We start from the raw sequence: 16,882 nt of genomic DNA on the forward strand, positions 1-16,882 counted from the left end.
GCAGCAAAGGGGGGATTTGGACTCTTCCAGAAGCCTCCAGTCTGAAGGGTCTTAGATTATGTGAGAACTGCATCAGATTGAGGTAAATTTGGCTGAAAAAGAGGAGATGGACATTTCACCTGGGTTGAATGCTGACTATCTTCAAACCTGAGACCAGAAGGCACTGGAGGGGATGTTCTCCCAGGACTGACAGCAGCTCCTGCTCCTCCAGCCAGTGCTCACCCTGAGCTGGGCACAGTACAAGCCACAGCTGGGAAAAGGGAGCCCAGAGCAGCTGCTCACATGCACAGCAGAGCCCTGACCTTAGGCTACAGGGGCCAAAAGCTATTTTGCTCACTGGAGAGGATTCAGGTTGGGTTTGCTGTTGGGTTTCTCAGCTATGTGCCTCATGGTTTATTTCTCACATAGAAGGTTACAACAGCCAGCCCTCCCCAGGGTTAATCTTTCTCTAACCCTGTTCCTGCTCACTGGGTTCAGAAGCCACAACCTCTCCTAAGGTTTCTCTAAGCAAAGCTGTGTGCTTGGCTGCTGTAGCTGTGTGTCCTACTGCTGACACCTCCAAAGGAAAGGCTTGTCCTCCAAAACCCTCCCTCCAGGCAGGATGTTTTCTGGGGGCAGGAGGCTGAGGACAGGCAGATGGAGGTTGGGCTCAGGCCCACGTGTGTTGATAGTGGTTACTGTGTGTGTGACAGCCGAGGCTTTGTCCCCAGAGCCCCACTAAGGTTTGGCAAGACCCAGGGAAGGTTCCTTTGCCCACAGCCCCAGCAGGCCCAAGGGCAATTCCCACCAGGGAGGGATCTGCCTGTGCTGAGCCTTCCCTGCCTGCCCAGGAGTGATGATGTCTGTAAGCCTGTGATTAACAAACACACAGAAGAAAAGCAGCTGCTCGTGATGATGCATTCACATCATTTTAATGCCTTTTAGTCAAGGGGCTACACCAGCATTTTAAACACCAACACTAGAGGAGTGGCTGACAGAAATGCTCACCCACAGCAGCCCCTCTGCTGACCTGCTGTGACTGATGAGGACACATACAGATGGAAATGAGCAGAGTCACAGCCATGGGGAGATGGGAGAACCACACTCTTCCTGTGCAGTCATGCCCAGCCTCAGTCCTGGAAGTTCCTGCACACAGTTCAGTGTTCTTGTACAGAACAATTACCACTCAAAATAACTGCTTTTTGGTTTATCAGCCACATAAATAGACTGATTACACCCAAACAATGAACCTTCTTGTGTGTTTTTTTTCTATAAGTACAGAAAAACAGGTGCTTTAGGGGATGTGCTGTTGTTTCAGCTCTCAGTGTGGCTGCTGGAAAGGCCCCGAGCTCCCACTCCTGCCTCTCCAGGCCCTTCTCACCCCTGCTCCAGAGGGGCTCGTGGCCTCCTGCCCCTAAACAGGCACTGCTGTGATCATGTCAAATGTCTTTCCCCTGTTGAAAAACCTTTACTCACCAAAATATTTTGCAGGCAGAACTAGTCCTGGCAAGAGGAGGCCTGACACGAGTGAGCAGAGGGCTGCGACGCACCGAGGCCCAGCAGCAGGTTTAGCTTGAGGAGCTCACACAGAAGGTACCAAACACCACCACATGCATAAATAAGATACAAAAATACCCCCACAAATGAGCTGCCTGTGGTTTGCAGTGCAGATACAGGATATGTATCAGGGCTGAGGACACCAAAGCAGGGTGAAGCAGGGATGTCCTGCTCAGCACGTGGGGTTTGGCACAGGGAGAACTGAAACCCCGGGGAAGGGCTCCCTCCTCGACTAATAAATAAATAAATAAAGTGCTTGACAAAAGCACCACAGAAGAGGGTTTAGATAAATTAAAGGAAGTTAACAAACTGTGCCTAACTTTAGGCAGAGGAAATAATCCATTACTGAAGGCAACATCAACTACTGATCTGCCTGAAGCTGAGCCTGAGCCCCGGCGCTGCTGGATGAGGTACAGGGGGGGCTGCAGTGGGATGGCTCAGGCAGGACCTCAGCCCAGCTTTCACACCATGAGCACCCCTGGAAGCAGCACTGCTTCTGATAAAGACTCAGGTGCTTGCTGGGTTGAGTTTCTCCGCTTGATTGTTGCCTTCAGCAAGGTGAGGACTCAGCTCCAACGGAAACAACCCGAAAGCAGCCTCTGTTCCCCAAAAGTGCGACTGTTGTACTTTTCCCTCCTAAAATCCTTCAGTCAGTTAAACACTGCCAGGCACAACTTCTAAAATGCATGCACCAGATCTATTATCCAACCCAAGTTAGGGGACAAACCCTTCCAAGCTACTGCATGCATTGAAACTCAGGTGCACAACAAGCTTCTGTAGACTGTTTCCTTCTGTCTCTGGGGCAGGAAGCCGCTGGGCAGGAGTTTCCTTGTGTCCCTTAGCAGGAGGTATGTGGCTATTTACAGGAGCTTTCTTCCTGCTGCTCTCTGGGCCTGGCAGAGAGGTTCACTTGGTGATCCCTTCCTGAAGCATGGGCTGGGGATCTCCCTGCGCCACAGAGATCCTGTCTGTGATTGCCACGATACCAAACTGTGGCATCAGAGAAGGGTGAACCTGCAGCTCACCTCTCCTGCCAGGTGGTTTGAAAGCTCAGATGGAATTAATTCCCTCTTCCCTCCTCCCAGTAAATCACTCCATTAGGTGGTTGTAAAGAGACCACTTCCAGGGCAGTGTTTAAAGGGAGGCAGGGTAAGAAGAAGCAATGGCCTGGAAGTTTTTGCAGCTCACCTTCCTAAAATCTGAGCCTTGATGGATCTGTGCTCACCTCTCCCAGCAGAGCTTTGGCAACACACGAGGACTAACAAGCAGAAGTGGCTGCTGGGGATGGCTCCCAAATGACAGCGGGTGTTTCTCACGGTACACAAGCCACTTAGAAGCAACACATGGCCCAGCGTGGACCCTGCCAAGATGCCAGGCAGCAAGCACAGGCTCGTGAGGCCCCGAGGGAGGCTGTATTTGTCACACACGCTCACTGACATGCAAAAACCTGATGCTACCGACAGTGAAAACAAATGTCAACCTCAGCGAGCCTTTGTGGCCAACCCCCCACACGCTGCCTTGTCAGGAGGGTGGTGCAGAGCCATCACCCCACCTTGATGTGAGTCTGACTCGTCTCCACGTGTGGTTTTCTGATGCAAACCCACCGAAATTACATAATGGCACAAAACTTAGACTGGCCCGTGTCCCTGGAGACATCCAGCTTGTTCTTGTCCCGCACCAGGATGGCCTCGTTGCCGTACTGCGAGTACCACATGCTCCGGCTCCGGCTCAGGTAAGTGTTGGGGGGAGCTGACTCCAGTTTCTGCTGCTGCTGCTGCCAGATGAGCAGAGAGGTGTCCCTGTACCGCAGCCGGGCATAGCCCTCGGACAAGGCTTTCTCAGGCAGAGGGACCCTCCCGTTCATGACACTGTCAGTCATCTGCTCAAGGATGGCTCCTCAGGCCACAGCTCCTGCCCTGCAGCTCCGAAATACACCGTGCTGGGTCAGCCTAGGTCAGCTGCTGCTGCTGCTTCGAGCTCAGAGGAGAACACCCCCAGGAGCCACGAGCCGCTGGTGGGTGCACACTCCACGTGGGAGAGCCAGCAGGGATGTGTGTGCCTCAGAAACAAGAAGCCAGGGTTTCTGAAAGCTTATCAGTGGTGATGCCGCCACGTGTCTCATCTTGCAAAGGGACCACACGCACACGAGCCGCTGGCTGGGAGCCCGTGAAGCACCTCAGCGGGCAGGACGGTGTCTCCACGGCCGTGGGTTTGCTCCGCAGCGGGACGGGCTGAGCAGCGCCGGATGGGTTCTGCCTCTCTGAAGGACGATTCCCAAAGCCCTGGGGCAGACCTAAGAATCAGACCTAAGAGGTCAAACCTAAGAGGTCACCAGCACCCAGGCCCCTGCACGAACTCTCCCTCTGTGCCTCCCCCATGCTGATGGAGATTAAGGAGTGATGCGCCCAGGGATGCAGGAGGTGCTGCCTCCAGCCCGGCTGTGTGGGGGGGGTACGGGGGGAAAGGCCGGTGTGCCCACGGCCTCCTCACGGCACCGATTCGCGGCTTACGCTTGGGGGACACGGCTCGGTCACCCCAAGGGCTGGCAGCGGGGGTCCCTGCCCTGCGAATGCACTTTCCCGGCAGCTCCGCGCCGCCCCAGCTCCCGCCCCAGCCCCCCGCCCCTGCCACCGAGCACCGGCCCAGCGGCCTCCCGGCGGCTCCCCGCGCCCTCAGCCCCCCGTGCCGTCCCCACCCGCCCCCACGGGCCCCACGACGGCTCCCCGGCCGCCCCTGACCCGCGGCCCCACCGTGGTGCGCGGCGCGGCCCGGCCCCGGCGCCGCTCGGCCCAGCAGCCGCGGAGGCGCCTCCCGAGCGCATCACGGCGGGAGGAGCCACGGCCCAGCCGGGGGGGCCGCGGCCGGGCCACGGCGCTGGGGCTGCCCGAGGGTCCGGCTGTGGGGCGGCCCCGGCGGTGGCGGGGGGCCGAAGCGGAGCAGAGGGGCTGCCCGCGCGGGTCCCGCGGGTGGCGGCACCGTGTGGGGACACGGAGCGTTTTGAAGGGACGTTGAGGCCTGTGTGAGCTGACCCGTGGCATCGGACACGGGGGCGCGGGGGGATGCTGCTGCCCACCCGCCTGCTCTGCCCTGGGGAGAGCGGCTCCTGTGCGGCTGAAAGTGCCGGCCCTGGGACTGCTGCCAGGGCAGAGCCTGTTAGTGAGGCAGCCATTCGTGCTGGGTCCCCTCTGTACCCCTTCCTTGCCTCAGTGACCAGCCGTCCTGGGCTGAAGGTGGGCTGGGGACACCCGTGGGGTGCTGGGCTGTAAGGGACTCTCCCTGTGACAACCACGCAGGTCCATTACAGACTGGACTGTGTGGAAACGGAGCAGCATCTCCTCCACCTCCACTCACCATCGCTGCTCATCAGCCAGCACGTTTCCTTAGCCTGGCTGTCCCCCTGGCAAGCACATTAAGAAATATGTTTTGAAGAGAGCTGTGGGGCTTATTCTTTTCCTGATGATGCTAAATTTAAGCTCACAATCTTCTTATCTGCTGTGAATGCAGTGCCATCTAATCTCCCGTCGAGGACCGACACACTTTGCTGCAGAGCTGCCCGAGGCGCTGCGGCCGCTTGCTGGACACACACACGACGTGGTGGGTGGCTCCACTCTGCAACTCCCCAGAACAGTCAAACCAAAGAAGGGGGAAGAAGGCAAAAGAAGAATGAGTACACTCCTCACATGTTCACTATCCGAAATGCCCTGACTTTGCTGCCTGACCCGCTGGCCGCCAGCACGGAGGAGCCAGCCCAGGCCCCACCTCATGGAAGCTGCAGAGCAAAATGCACAGTGTGGTGGAACTAGATTGAGGGGTTTGGAGTGGGTGAGGTGTCTTGGTCTTCTCTGAAAAATTACCACTACTGTTGTCATCCAACTCCACAACAGAAGCTGCTGGTAAGTGGAGTGGTTGCATTGCCAAGACCAGGCAAGAAGGAGGAGTGGGAACTGCAGAGCCCCGAGCCAAGAGCTGCCCCTGAGTGTCCACCTGACCCTACACCGCGAGGCCCCGAGGCGTCTGCCAACAGGACCCTTCCCAAACAAACCCTGGAAGCAGCAGCAGTGGAACAGATGAGGTGAAACCCTGGTGCTGCTCAGCCAATGGTCAGTTCCCCTCCTTCCTCCAAGGAAATCAATGTGCTGGCTTTGCCTTCCCCATGAGCTGCAGCTCTGCTGTCAGCCACGGCAGCAGCACGGGGCTGGGCTGGATGGTTCCTGCTCGGCTCCTTAGGACTGGTACAGCTTTGGGTCTGCTTGATTTTGATGGGAAAGCAGCTGGGGGGGGACTCTGGTGGGAGAGGGCTGGTCAGGGGAGCTGTGTGAGTGCGATGATGGGGTTGGGAAGAGGGTGCTACTTGTGTTCAGCACATCAGGAGCCCCATAAATGAGGCTCTTCCACAGAGAAATGCCCGTGGAAGTGCCGTCTGTGCCCCGTGGTACCCGGCCTGAGAGCTGCACTCTCGGGCGCTCTCTTTTTCCAGGCTAAACAAAGAATGATCTGTGTCTGACTGCTCCTGTTGCACCAGTACAGTAAGAGAATCCAGTTCACCCCTTCTGCCAGCATCGAGCTGTGCCAGGTTAATTTTCCTCCTCTCCCTTTACAGGCTCTGGGAGGCGGGTGCCTGGGGGAAGGGGAGAAGAGCTGAACTCTCCTGGCAGGAGCACGGGGGCCCGTTAGCAGGAGGATAATTGCATGTGACTATTCCAGGGTACAAGTTGTCTGGGCAGGTAGATGAGGTGTTTAACAGCAGTAGATGAGCCAGACAGAGAATTATTGTCTGTACCCAGGGAGTGTTAATGGTTTAATACAGCTGCACGTTGGTAGTTGTGTGATTTGTCCTCACGGATGATTGAGCCAGAGCTGCTGTGAGCAGCAAGTGCCAAGCTCTGACTCGCACAGGTTTCCTAAAATAGCTGGTGAAAGGAGATCACCAAATCTAAGGGTGTGATGGAAACAGCACGTAGGCTGCTCGGGGAAGTGCCAGCGAGCTCTGTGGTGACAGCAGCTGGGATGGCTCTTGCTCTGGGGGACCCTGGCTGCAGCTGGGGACAGATGTCAGTGGGTTTGGGACAGGCTGGTGCACACTTGGTCTAATCCAGAAGGTGGCAATGGCAATCCATAGACACTGCCTGGCTTGGAAAGGAGGATTTCTTGGCAGTATGGCCCTTGTGTTCAAGGGATATTTTCAGATGGCAGAGTGGTGGCTGCTTCTCTGCACACTCTGCCCCGGGACTCAGCTCTTATCCCAGGATCTATACCAAAACCATTCCAGAAAACACACTTTGCTGTGAAATGTGGCAATTTCCCAGGTATGTTTGAGTTTATTTGTTCAGTACAATCTCCTTGTTATGTTCCCAGCTGCTTCTCCAGCCAAGTACCCCCTCACACCCCCTCTGCAACACGCCACCTGCCAGTCTCCTTGTATCTGGTTACTAAGATATTTGGGCATGAAAAGCTTCATGTTCATCCTGTTAACGATCTTTCTAGTGCATTCAGTCACCTCTCAGGCGTCCCTGTGCAAAAAGAAGTAATAAAAGCCCGTTGAGTGAAGGCGGTCGGGAGCAGCTCCACCCTCAGTCCCCAGCAGAGGGTAGTGTCAGCCTCTGCCTGCGGGTCAGCAGCTTCAGCCTGGCTGCCTGTCCTGCCCTGCCTGTCTAGCTCTGGCTATCCTTCCTTCCCTGCCTGTCCTGCCCTTTCTGTCCTCCTCTGGCTGTCCTGCCCTCCCTAGCAGTGCCCAGGGGCAGGAGAGAGGACAACCAGCCCTAGCACAAAATTCACCCTGTTTGCAAGCTCCCTTTTAGCTTTAGGTGCACCCAGTCAGTCCCTGGGTGCTCTCCGTGGCCCTCTCACCCTGTTTCAGGCCATTTGGATAACCTGCAGCTCACATCCCCCTGCCATGTATGCTGGATCCATGTTCTATCACTGAGCCATGTTTTTCTCCTTTCAGCTGTCAGAAATACCTTTGCCATCAGCTGTTTTGGTTGTTTAGAGGTAGGTGAGAAGTGTACTTGCTTCACCACCTCCCACACAGAGGCTGGCTTTGCAGCTGCACTGGTTGTTCCTAACTGTCCAGGGGCCAAGTATGCTTTTTATTACACAGTAAAAAAAGCCAGGCTGAAGCAAGCAGCTTTGATTATGCACATATATTAAACTCCTCTGTTGTCTTCTACCTACAGACCTGACCTCACAAGGCAGGCTGGTAGAGGGTCAACCAAAGTTATCCCTGGCAAGGCTTAGGTCAGTGGCTTTGTGATTCCTGCCCAGCAGCCAGACCCAGCATGGATAGAGTGGCAGCACATGAGGATAAAAATAGGCCTTCTTTAAAACAAACAAACAAACAAAGCCAAACTTTCCTTGGAATATTAAACAACTGGGGTTTTATTGTTTGGAGGGATCCTCCTTCCTCCACTGGACGTGAAGGACCATGTGAGTGGAGTTGCTGTTTCTTCTTTATCTCCGCTTGGCTGCATTTGGAAGAGATTAACGTTGGGTTTGTTTGACATCCAGGTTAACAGCTTCCCTCAGTCCTGGGCTCAGCTTCCCGTTTGGGCTAGCTGGAAAGCTGGGTTGGAAATTAATCCACACGCTCTGGGGAGAGGATCTCAGAATGAAACTCAGAAGGGCTTTGAAAAGAGGCTGTTCTAAACTGTGCTGGTTTGGATGGAAGCCACGGGTGAAAATCAGTGATTTTGCAAGAGTTTGCTGCCAGAGGAGTTAATGGTTGAGAGTTGAGCTTTTTCATAAACGCCCTGGTAATTGATTAGAGGAGTTGTCTTCATGGTTGAAAGTCAAGGAATACAATAGCTTGTTTGGGTTAAACACCTCCCCTGCACTATTTGCAGCACAAACAGGAGAGTGGGAGCACAGGGTCAGACAAAGCCCGGTGCTGTGTGCGAGGCGAGGAGCCCTGCGCCGGCTCCTGCCTCGGTGCGAGCTGGGGCCACGCGTGTGGAAGCGAGCCGCGGGGGAAGGAGGGGACAGCCCAGCTTCACGGAGGAGAGCGCTTGTGAGGCGATTTCCCGGAGCACGGAGCGATACAACAAGCGGAAGAAGAAAAGAATAATAATAAAAGAGAAAGATTTGGGAGAAGAGCCAAGAAGGCGGCGTGGAGCGCTCCCCGCCCCCTGCTCCCAGCCCCCTGCTCCCAGCCGCTGCCCGGGGCCGCGCCGAGCCCGGGCTCCCGCAGACAAAGGGGCGGCGGGGGCGGACCGGCAGCTCCTCCCGCCTGCCCGGGGCGGGGGTAGAGCCCTCGCCCCCGCCCCAGCCCCAGCCCAGCGCAGGTGGGGTCCGGCGGCAGCAAGTTTCAGCGGGGCCGGAGGACGAAGTTGCTCGGTGAGCGGTGTCCCGGTGTCCTCGCTCCGCGCTTTGTTCCCGGGAGGATGCGGCGCGCGTAGCCCCGGCCGAGGCGGTGGGGCCGCAGCGGGGGCAGGGGCAGCCCTCCGCCGGAAAACTCCGCGCCGCCCCCCTTCCTCCTCCTCCTTCTTCTTCCTCCTCCTCCTCCTCCGCAGAGCCCCGGCACGGAGCGATGCTTCCCCGGGCGGCGGGTGGCGATGGAGCGGGGCGGTAGCGCGGTGCCGCGGTGCAGAGCAGCCCCTCGGGCAGCCGCCCGCTGCCCCTGAGCGGCGGCGAGGAGGAGGAGGAGGAGGAAGGCCGGGAGTGTGAGCGGGGCGGCGGCCATGGAGGAGTGGCGGCAATGCGGCCGCTGGCTCATCGACTGCAAAGTTTTGCCCCCCAACCACCGGGTGGTCTGGCCCTCGGCGGTGGTCTTCGACCTGGCGCAGGCGCTGCGGGACGGGGTGCTGCTCTGCCAGCTGCTCCACAACCTCTCCCCCGGCTCCATCGACCTCAAGGACATCAACTTCAGGCCCCAGATGTCCCAGGTAAGAGGGGATGGGCTTGGGGTGCCCCTCTTCCCCCCCTCCCCGGAGTACTCCCTTCCCTGGAGATGCGGGTGTTGCTTTCGCAAAACTTGGTGGGGTGCGTGAATGCGAGCGGCTTTGGGGAGGGGGTGCGTGAAACACTGCCTCGGACACCCCCCAGCTGCCCTGCAGCCCCCTCTCAGTGTTTAGCTCCCGAGTTTGTGGACAGAGCCGGTGGGAACCCGGGGCCGTCGGGGAAAGGACGGAGGAAAAACCCTCCCGGGAAGGAGGGAAATATCCCCCCTTCTGTTTACAGTCCTCGCGAAACAAAAGCAAACGCAGCGAGGAGGGGGTGGATTGCTTTGGGGGGTGCGGGGTAGTTCGGCTGCGGTGGGCTGCAGGGGGCGGCGGTGCCGGGAGGACACTGACCTCGGGGGCTAAAGTTTGGTCGGAAGATTAAAAGCGAAATAAGTAAATAAAGCCCAAAGCAAAGCTTGGTGCTGTGAAGGCTGTTCCTGCCCGGGCAGGCAGCGTGGCCGTGCGGTGCTGGGGGGGCCGGGGGTCCCGGCGCCGTGCCCCCGAGGTGATGAGCGAGAGCCGGGATGGGGTCCATGGAGCCAACCGCACCCGGCCCTGCTCGCAGCCCGGCTTCTGGGTCTGTGGACTTTAAGGCTTTAGGGCTCCCTCCTTGGAAGTGTTTCCCGTTTCTGATCGTTTTGGTGGAAACGGGCTTAAGCAAGCGAAAAACGCCGTATAAATAACTTCGCTCTGGTTGTTTCGGGGTGAACCGCTCCCGCTGGTGTTTGTGCGAGCTGAGCTGCGCTATTTGCATAGGAATCGGGAAGTGAAATCGATCACAAGCAAATGAAAGAGGGCACTTTGTCCGCCCTGCTCGGCAGCATCCTGCTGACAAGTGGACAGTAAACTGTTGTCTCTTAGGTGAAGGGGAAGGGACAACTCCTGGTAGCGTGGGCATGTGAGGCTCTGTTTAACTTCACTGGAGAGCTGAAAGGTAAATAATGCCTAAGCTTAGGTTGAGCTGTGGGTATGTGATGTGCCAGCACCGTGCTCACCCAGCAAATGCCTTTCCCTTCTTCCACCAGAGTTTTGTCCCAGGGGTTTGTCTCTTTGGCCTCCTCACCCACCAAGCCATGACCCAGCTGTGGCCATCTGTCTGCCCTGAGCCCCCTCTGCGAGGGGCTGAGGCCCAAAGCTCGAGGGAAGCACATGGGGGTGAGGATGCTGTGGCTCACCTCCAGAGCCTTTGGTCCTACACCAGGGAAACACCAACCCTAAGGTGAAAACCAGCCCGTGGAGTGAGACAGCAGGTCCTGATGCTCTTCCCGGGGTGGAACAATGCTGCCAGGTTTCCTCGTAGCTTTCCAGGCTATAAACTGCTCAGACTGTCTTCTCTACAAACCAGTGTTTCCAAATATAAACTGTCAGGCTGGAGCTGTGGATGTGCAGTGACAAGTGCTTTCTTCCAACACACTGAGAATGGCAGAGTGTGCTTAGTGGGGTTTTTTCCTTTAAGGAAGCATTGCAGCCCTACAAACCTAATTTCAGTTCAGTGTTTGCCCTGGGAGGGATTTGGAGTGGGTTTAGGGATGGGGGCTGCAGCTGAGGGAGGGACGCCTGTGGGGTTTGGAGAGGAGGCTCTTGCTGCCCTTGGTGAGGCAGGTGTTGGAGGTGAGGGTTTACAGCCTTGGTGGGATAGGGGCAGCCTAAAGGCTGGAGGCATCTTGCTGCTCTTTAACCCTCTGTGGATCTGCAGTGTGAGGAGGGGAGAGGAAGGGGGTCTGAGCTCAGCCAGGCTGGGGACCAACATCCCCACCATGTCTTGGCCTCACTGCAGCTATAGGTGAACTGTTTAGTCTCTCTGGACCAAATTTGAGAAGGAAGAGTGTAGGAACCCATCTTTGTCACCCAGCGGTGGTGCATTCAGACACGGGGGTAGGGATGTGCAAGTCAGAGTGTGCCTAGAAGCTTCAGAGGTGGTTTTTGATGATAAATGCACATTTTGCTCGTCTGGCTGGGCTGGTAACCAGCTGTCTGCCTTACTACACAGCATTATCCTCTTTTATTCATCAGATTCTTCACTTGTGCCAGATTTAAAACACCCAGTAACATTCTGTCCCCCACCTTTCTGGGTGAATCAAATGAGCTTGTGCAGGTGTGTAATGAGAAGCAGATTTTTGCCCCAGGTGAGCATCGTTTCCAAGGCCAGAGGTGAAATCACATCTCTCTGCAAAGAAATGCTTTCGGATCCAGGCACTTGTGTATTTGTTTGGTGTGGTGGTTGTCTTTTGAATCCCCTTCCATGCTGGTTTGTTGGAAGGTGTTGAAGGTGTGTTGCCTGGTGGGGTCAGAGCATCAGGTTCTGTTGGCAGCAGAGTGAGGCCAGCAGTGGGTGAGGCTGCAGGGATTTGTGCTCCCTGCTATGGGGAGGTGTCCCCTGTCCTCAAACCTTCCTGTGCTTGTTCAGCAGGGAAACCAGGATGGTGAAACATCCAGGCTAGCCACACAGCAGTGGTTTGCTACCTGATGCACAAATCAATGAGGAAAATCACCTCATTAGGTTGAGTTTGCTTTACTTCCAGGTAAAGGACACCTGAGTCCAAGTGCTTGGCAGTGCCTGGCAGGATGGGATGACCCAAAGCTATGGGACCTCCACAGGCACTAATAAAATAAGTGAGGAGGTGAAATCTGCCCTTCTGAGCGTTGGTGGACATGAGGCCAGTTCTGATGAGCCTGGAGTAAAACTCCATTTCTGTTAATTGCCTTTGCTGTTTCTGGAGAGTTGGGCAGTGGGATGTGTGCACCTGCCCTCAGTATGTAGTGATCATTATGTCTGTTAAGGTGATTGGATTTTGGGAGGTGTAATTCTAGCTGGCTTTGCAGCCAACTGCCAGAGTGGGATGCAAGGAACATCTTTATTTGCAAAGGAACATCTTTATTTGCTAAGGGGAGCAGCTGTAGCACCCCTGGGGTTGGCAATCCCTGTGCCTTCTCGGTACAGCCTCTCCCCCATCCCATCTCCAGACCTCTGCTTCTCTCCCCAGTTCCCTGTAGCTGGCACTAATTTCCAGTCCTTTGGCAGCGTGTGGTACAGCTGCTCTTGCATCCCAAGCTCCTTGTGTGAGATGGAGGCCACAGAGCTTTGGATTTTCATCAATAATTAGGTTTGCATCGCAGTTTTGTTAAGTCTCTGGTCAAATACAAATTTAATGAGTCTTCAGTTTGAGCATGGTGAGGCATAAATAATCTGTGCAGTGAGAAAGTGCACAGTTGGGTGAGGTTGATGCTTGGCTGTGTGGGGTTTGGTTTGAAGTGCTTTTTTTGATTAGCCTTAGATAAAATGAACCTTTCCTGAAGGGTTGGATGTGTTGGGAGGGAAGCTTGGGTGAGCCCTGCTGCAGGCTGCTCCTTGCTCAGGCAATGAGCTTTGTGCAGGCAGAGACCTCACAGGGATTGGATCTGTACTGGATGCTTTTGCAGATGGGAGTTGATCAGGATTTCCTCATGGAGGTAGAAGACTGGGAGACCTGGGAGCTGCTTTCAGGTCACAGTGGGTTAATTCTCCTGGTGTCTAGCAGACCTGCTTCTACTTCCTGGCACTTGTAGTGATGCTGTGGAGGGCTACGTGGAGATGTACACCTCTTGGATGAGTGTTTGTGTCACAGCTGAGGAGCACTGAGGGATTGCTGAGACATTAGTAGGACAAGGGGAAACGGCCTCAGGTTGTGCCAGGGGAGGTTGAGATTGGAGCTGAGGCAGAACTGTTTCCCTGAGAGGGTTATCAGCCCCTGTGCCAGGCTGCCCAGGGAACTGGGGGAGTGCCCAGCCCTGGAGGGATCCCAAAGCTGTGGAGCTGAGGGCCATGGGTTAGTGGTGGGCTGGGCAGGGTGAGGGGAGAAGTTGGACCTGATTAAAGATCTTTTCCAACCAAAATGATTCTATGACTGTGGGCAAATGAGGTGCCACAGGGCTGATGCCATCACCTGCTGTGTCTGGGGGGTCTCCAGCAGCATTTCTGCTGCTACATCTCCCCAGCTGAAGGAAATGTGGACTCCTTCAAGGTAGAGGGCAACTAAGAAAAATGCAATAACCCCCAGACTCCTGCCCCATCTTCCCATTGCTCCTGTCCTGGCTGGCTGAGGCTGCAGTGTTAGCTCAGTGTTGGCATCCCTCTGTAGATTAAAACAGATGGAAATCGGTCCCTACACCAAAGCAGTTGTGGGCTTGATCATTGATTTGCTGTAATGTGAAGACTCCCATTGATACCAGGTTGCATTCACCCTTCCTTTAAAGTTGGATTGGATGCTGCTAAATGTCTCAGGTTTATTCAGCCTCTCAATCTGCTGGATGCTTGAAACGAAGCAGCCACGTATTTAAGGTGTGCATTTGTGTGTGCACAGGCTTTAAGTTGGCAGTAATGGGTCAGCTCATTAAGGATTCTTGTTTTGAAGCATATTGACATCCCCCTAGAGATAATCCATCTCGCTCTGCAGCGCCTGGAGGTTTTATTGGGGCTCTTGAGACTGATGAGACACAGGGAAACATAATTGGCGTGATGGCTCGGCTGCTCATGGCTCTGTTTTGCTCTTATTAAGGAACCACACGGACAACTGACTGCCCAGGATTGATGGGTGGAATGCCCTGCACCTGACTGAGCTGTCAGGTGGGGTGTTTTTGCTGGAGGATGACAATAATTTGATATCAAAGTCCTGTTTATTGATGATGTAGGTGCTCATTTGCTGTGGGAGCTGTGTGCAGGTGCTTTGTGGTGTCTCCTTCCCGCAGGTAGATGGGAGCTGAAGGCACCTTGGCATACTTGGTGCCAGTAATTATTCACAAGCTTTGGGATTTTTAACATGCCACTTGGAGGCTTTTATAGCTACAATGCTTGTTAATTACTTCCATATGTCATGATAGTGGTTAAATGTAACTCAGTGTTATCAGAGCTGGCTGGCCGGTGGGTCGTTGGAGCAAGGTCTGTAGAGCTACTCTCCAGTTTACCCTGCTCAGATCCTCTGGCTCTTTAGTTACTCTCTGCTTCTTGAAGTTGAGTTCTGTTCCAAAAAAGACTACAAAAAATGGCCTCATTACATATCCCTGTTTACTGTGTCTCAGTGACTTCCCGTTCGGATGTGCTGAGCTTTGCAAAGGGGAAGAAAGGTGCTCTGTGTCCGACGGCCGAACTCGGCAGCTCCTTGCAAACAGCAACCCATTGCAGTCCTCCTTCCCACCCCTTCATGCCTCCTGCATGTCAAATAGCACCTTCAAACCTTCTGCTAGCTAGAGGTAGTACTCTCTTTTTTAGCTGTTTGGCCAGGCTGCAAGATCTCCCTGAACCTGCAGCTGAAGGCTTTATATGTATTCTGTCCGGGCAGGAGAAGGCAGAAAGTGTTAGATGGATCCTGCTGCCTGTGCCAAGAGGCATGAAAAGCAGTGAAAAACTTCCCTCCTTTCCTTGAATGATTGATGAGAGTTAAATACCTGCATTAAATACCTAGGAGGAACAGACTCTTGAATGAATAGGTGCCTTTGAAAACACAAAGCCAAAAAAACCCCACTCAATTTGGTTGCTTTTCAAGTTGGGACCAGCCTGGGAAGCTGCTTTCTATCTCAGCTGCATGTTGATGAGCTGTAAAAAATGCCTGGCTTGTCCATCCTTGGTGGCCATACTTCCTGTGCCACCAAGAAAATGGGGTACCCTGTGGCTTGGTCCTTCCAGGGAGAAGCAGGCAGTTTGTCATCAGTGGAACTTGTGATGCTGAACTGCTGTGGCTGTGTTAGAGGCGGCTGGGTCGGGAATTAGTGCCACAGAAGCTGAGGCTACATCAAGCCAGATGTGAGCTGAGGATGTGGTTGTGTTGGAGGGTTGAACATCACCACCACGAGTGCCTGGTGAGAGGGTGCTGAGCCATTGCCCTGTGTAGGTGCTGAGGACCCTTTGCTTTCTTCAGCTCATCTGGAGCCAGAAGGGACTTGCTTTTTGGCCCCCTCGGAAATGTTGCTTCAGACTGACCTGAGGGCAGATTTTTGATTCACTTCTTTTTCCCTTCTTAAAGAGACAAAACCTCTTTTCCAGCATTTGAGCTTTTGTCCTTCTCCATGTGATTTTCCCCTAAGCCTGTGTTCAGTAAGTCTCTCACACACTCACCCCAGCAGCCTGGACTGGGCTGGAAGCACCAGCATCCCATGGATTTAGGATAAGGGGGTGGAGGGTTTCCTGCACATCCAAGGGGTGTGTGTTGGGGTGGAGGGATGTTTGGGGCAGGTACATACAATGAGGTTGGTAACACCTCTGGGAAGTTAAGTCTGTCTCTGCTTTTGATTTTTAAAGTATGGATTTGACTTCTTTGAGCTGCACAGAAGCTTCCCCTGCCCTGCCCCAGCCCGTTCTCTCACTACCCTTGACATCAGTTGAATCCCTTGGATTCTCAGCAATCTTAAAGTGTTCCCAGCAGCCAGGACAGCTTCCTGGATATCTGATCCCAGGCACAGGCTCGCTGGGTGCCCCATCAGGGCAGCCTGCTCTGCTGTTAAGTGTGAGTCCATCTGTCTGCCCAGCTGTCCCTGCAGCATCCCCGGGCCCGTGGGGCTCACTCGTGCTGCTTCCCTGAGCACTGGCCCCAGGCAGAGCCTGGCCCTGGCCCCTGCCAGCCCACAGTGACTCACCCCCATCTCTCCTGTCAGTATGAGCCCGAGGGCTCTAATTTGGGCACATCCTCAGGGTGACTCATGTGTTACCCTACAGCAGCCTCCTGGGTTCACCTGCCACCACCACGATGTGCTGAAGCTGTTTACCCTCTGCTGCTGCTTTTATGAGGAGAGGCAAGTACCTTGTTTTACAGAGCAATTATTAATTACAGCCTGCATTTGACAACTTCAGGCTGGGTGTTAATGAAATGATGTTTCCCAGTGCTGTGGATCTTCAAGAAAAAGCCTGCAAAAAAAAAAGAAGTCTGTTTCTAATAAAACTGCCTTCCACCCCCATTGCCTGATGTTTTCTTTGGTTGCAGCTCAGGGCTGTGCTTCATCTGATGACACAACTTGAATGCAGCCCCTCCTTGCCCTCCACCCTCTGTGATGGCTCCCAGCCTCCCGTGCTTGCAGCGGAGGGACAGGCAGGGCTGGGGCTCTCCTGCCTGCCTGCAGGGCAGTGCAAGTGGAGCTTGGCCAAGCCAGCAAGCAAGGGACATAGTTTTGTATCTAACAAAACTGTCCTGCTTGAGAACCTGCTGTCCAGGTCTTTTATACCTCAGGTTCATCAGTGACTTTGCAACTGCTGAGCGCTGTGATTGTGATCTGCTTGTTCTCAGTACGTGGGTGTTTTGGGCTGCAGCTGCTTCTGGGAGGTTTTGACTGGGATCCCGTTCTGGACTAGCTCAGCCTTGTCCAGTCCAAATCATGGGCCTCTGGCTACAAGAAGGACACTGAGGAGCATGGCCAGAGCTGGGCAGTGGAGCTGGGGAAGGGGCTGG

At 54.8% G+C, this 16,882-nt stretch overlaps 2 protein-coding genes across 3 annotated transcripts in view; one reads left to right on the forward strand and one right to left on the reverse strand.

Moving 5' to 3' along the window:
* Window positions 1-942: 942 nt before the first annotated feature.
* On the reverse strand, window positions 943-4,344 carry BRD3OS (BRD3 opposite strand). 2 transcript variants are annotated; one of them, XM_062011697.1, is made up of 2 exons: window positions 4,287-4,344; window positions 943-3,829 (listed from the first exon to the last, which is right to left on the reverse strand). In XM_062011697.1, the coding sequence occupies exon 2, from the start codon at window positions 3,413-3,415 to the stop codon at window positions 3,146-3,148; it is 270 nt and encodes an 89-aa protein (XP_061867681.1). In that variant the 5' UTR covers window positions 3,416-3,829; window positions 4,287-4,344; the 3' UTR covers window positions 943-3,145. The 2 variants fall into 2 exon arrangements, with proteins under 2 accessions (XP_061867681.1, XP_061867682.1); XM_062011698.1 differs by having other exon boundaries at window positions 4,275-4,306.
* Window positions 4,345-8,696: 4,352 nt separating this feature from the next.
* Window positions 8,697-16,882, forward strand: part of VAV2 (vav guanine nucleotide exchange factor 2) — a 130,371-nt gene continuing 122,185 nt past the window's right edge. Inside the window, exon 1 of the mRNA XM_062011600.1 lies at window positions 8,697-9,413. Within this exon, the coding sequence (XP_061867584.1) occupies window positions 9,210-9,413 (204 nt within the window). The 5' untranslated portion in view covers window positions 8,697-9,209. The remainder of the gene's footprint in view (window positions 9,414-16,882) is intronic.

Source organism: Colius striatus, chromosome 19 (genome assembly GCF_028858725.1).
Source record: "Colius striatus isolate bColStr4 chromosome 19, bColStr4.1.hap1, whole genome shotgun sequence".
Classification (NCBI taxonomy): Eukaryota; Metazoa; Chordata; class Aves; order Coliiformes; family Coliidae; genus Colius; species Colius striatus.

Coding starts and splice junctions, on each gene's coding strand:
- BRD3OS (XM_062011697.1), bottom strand. CDS start 3,415: ATGACTGACAGTGTCATGAACGGGAGGGTCCCTCTGCCTGAGAAAGCC.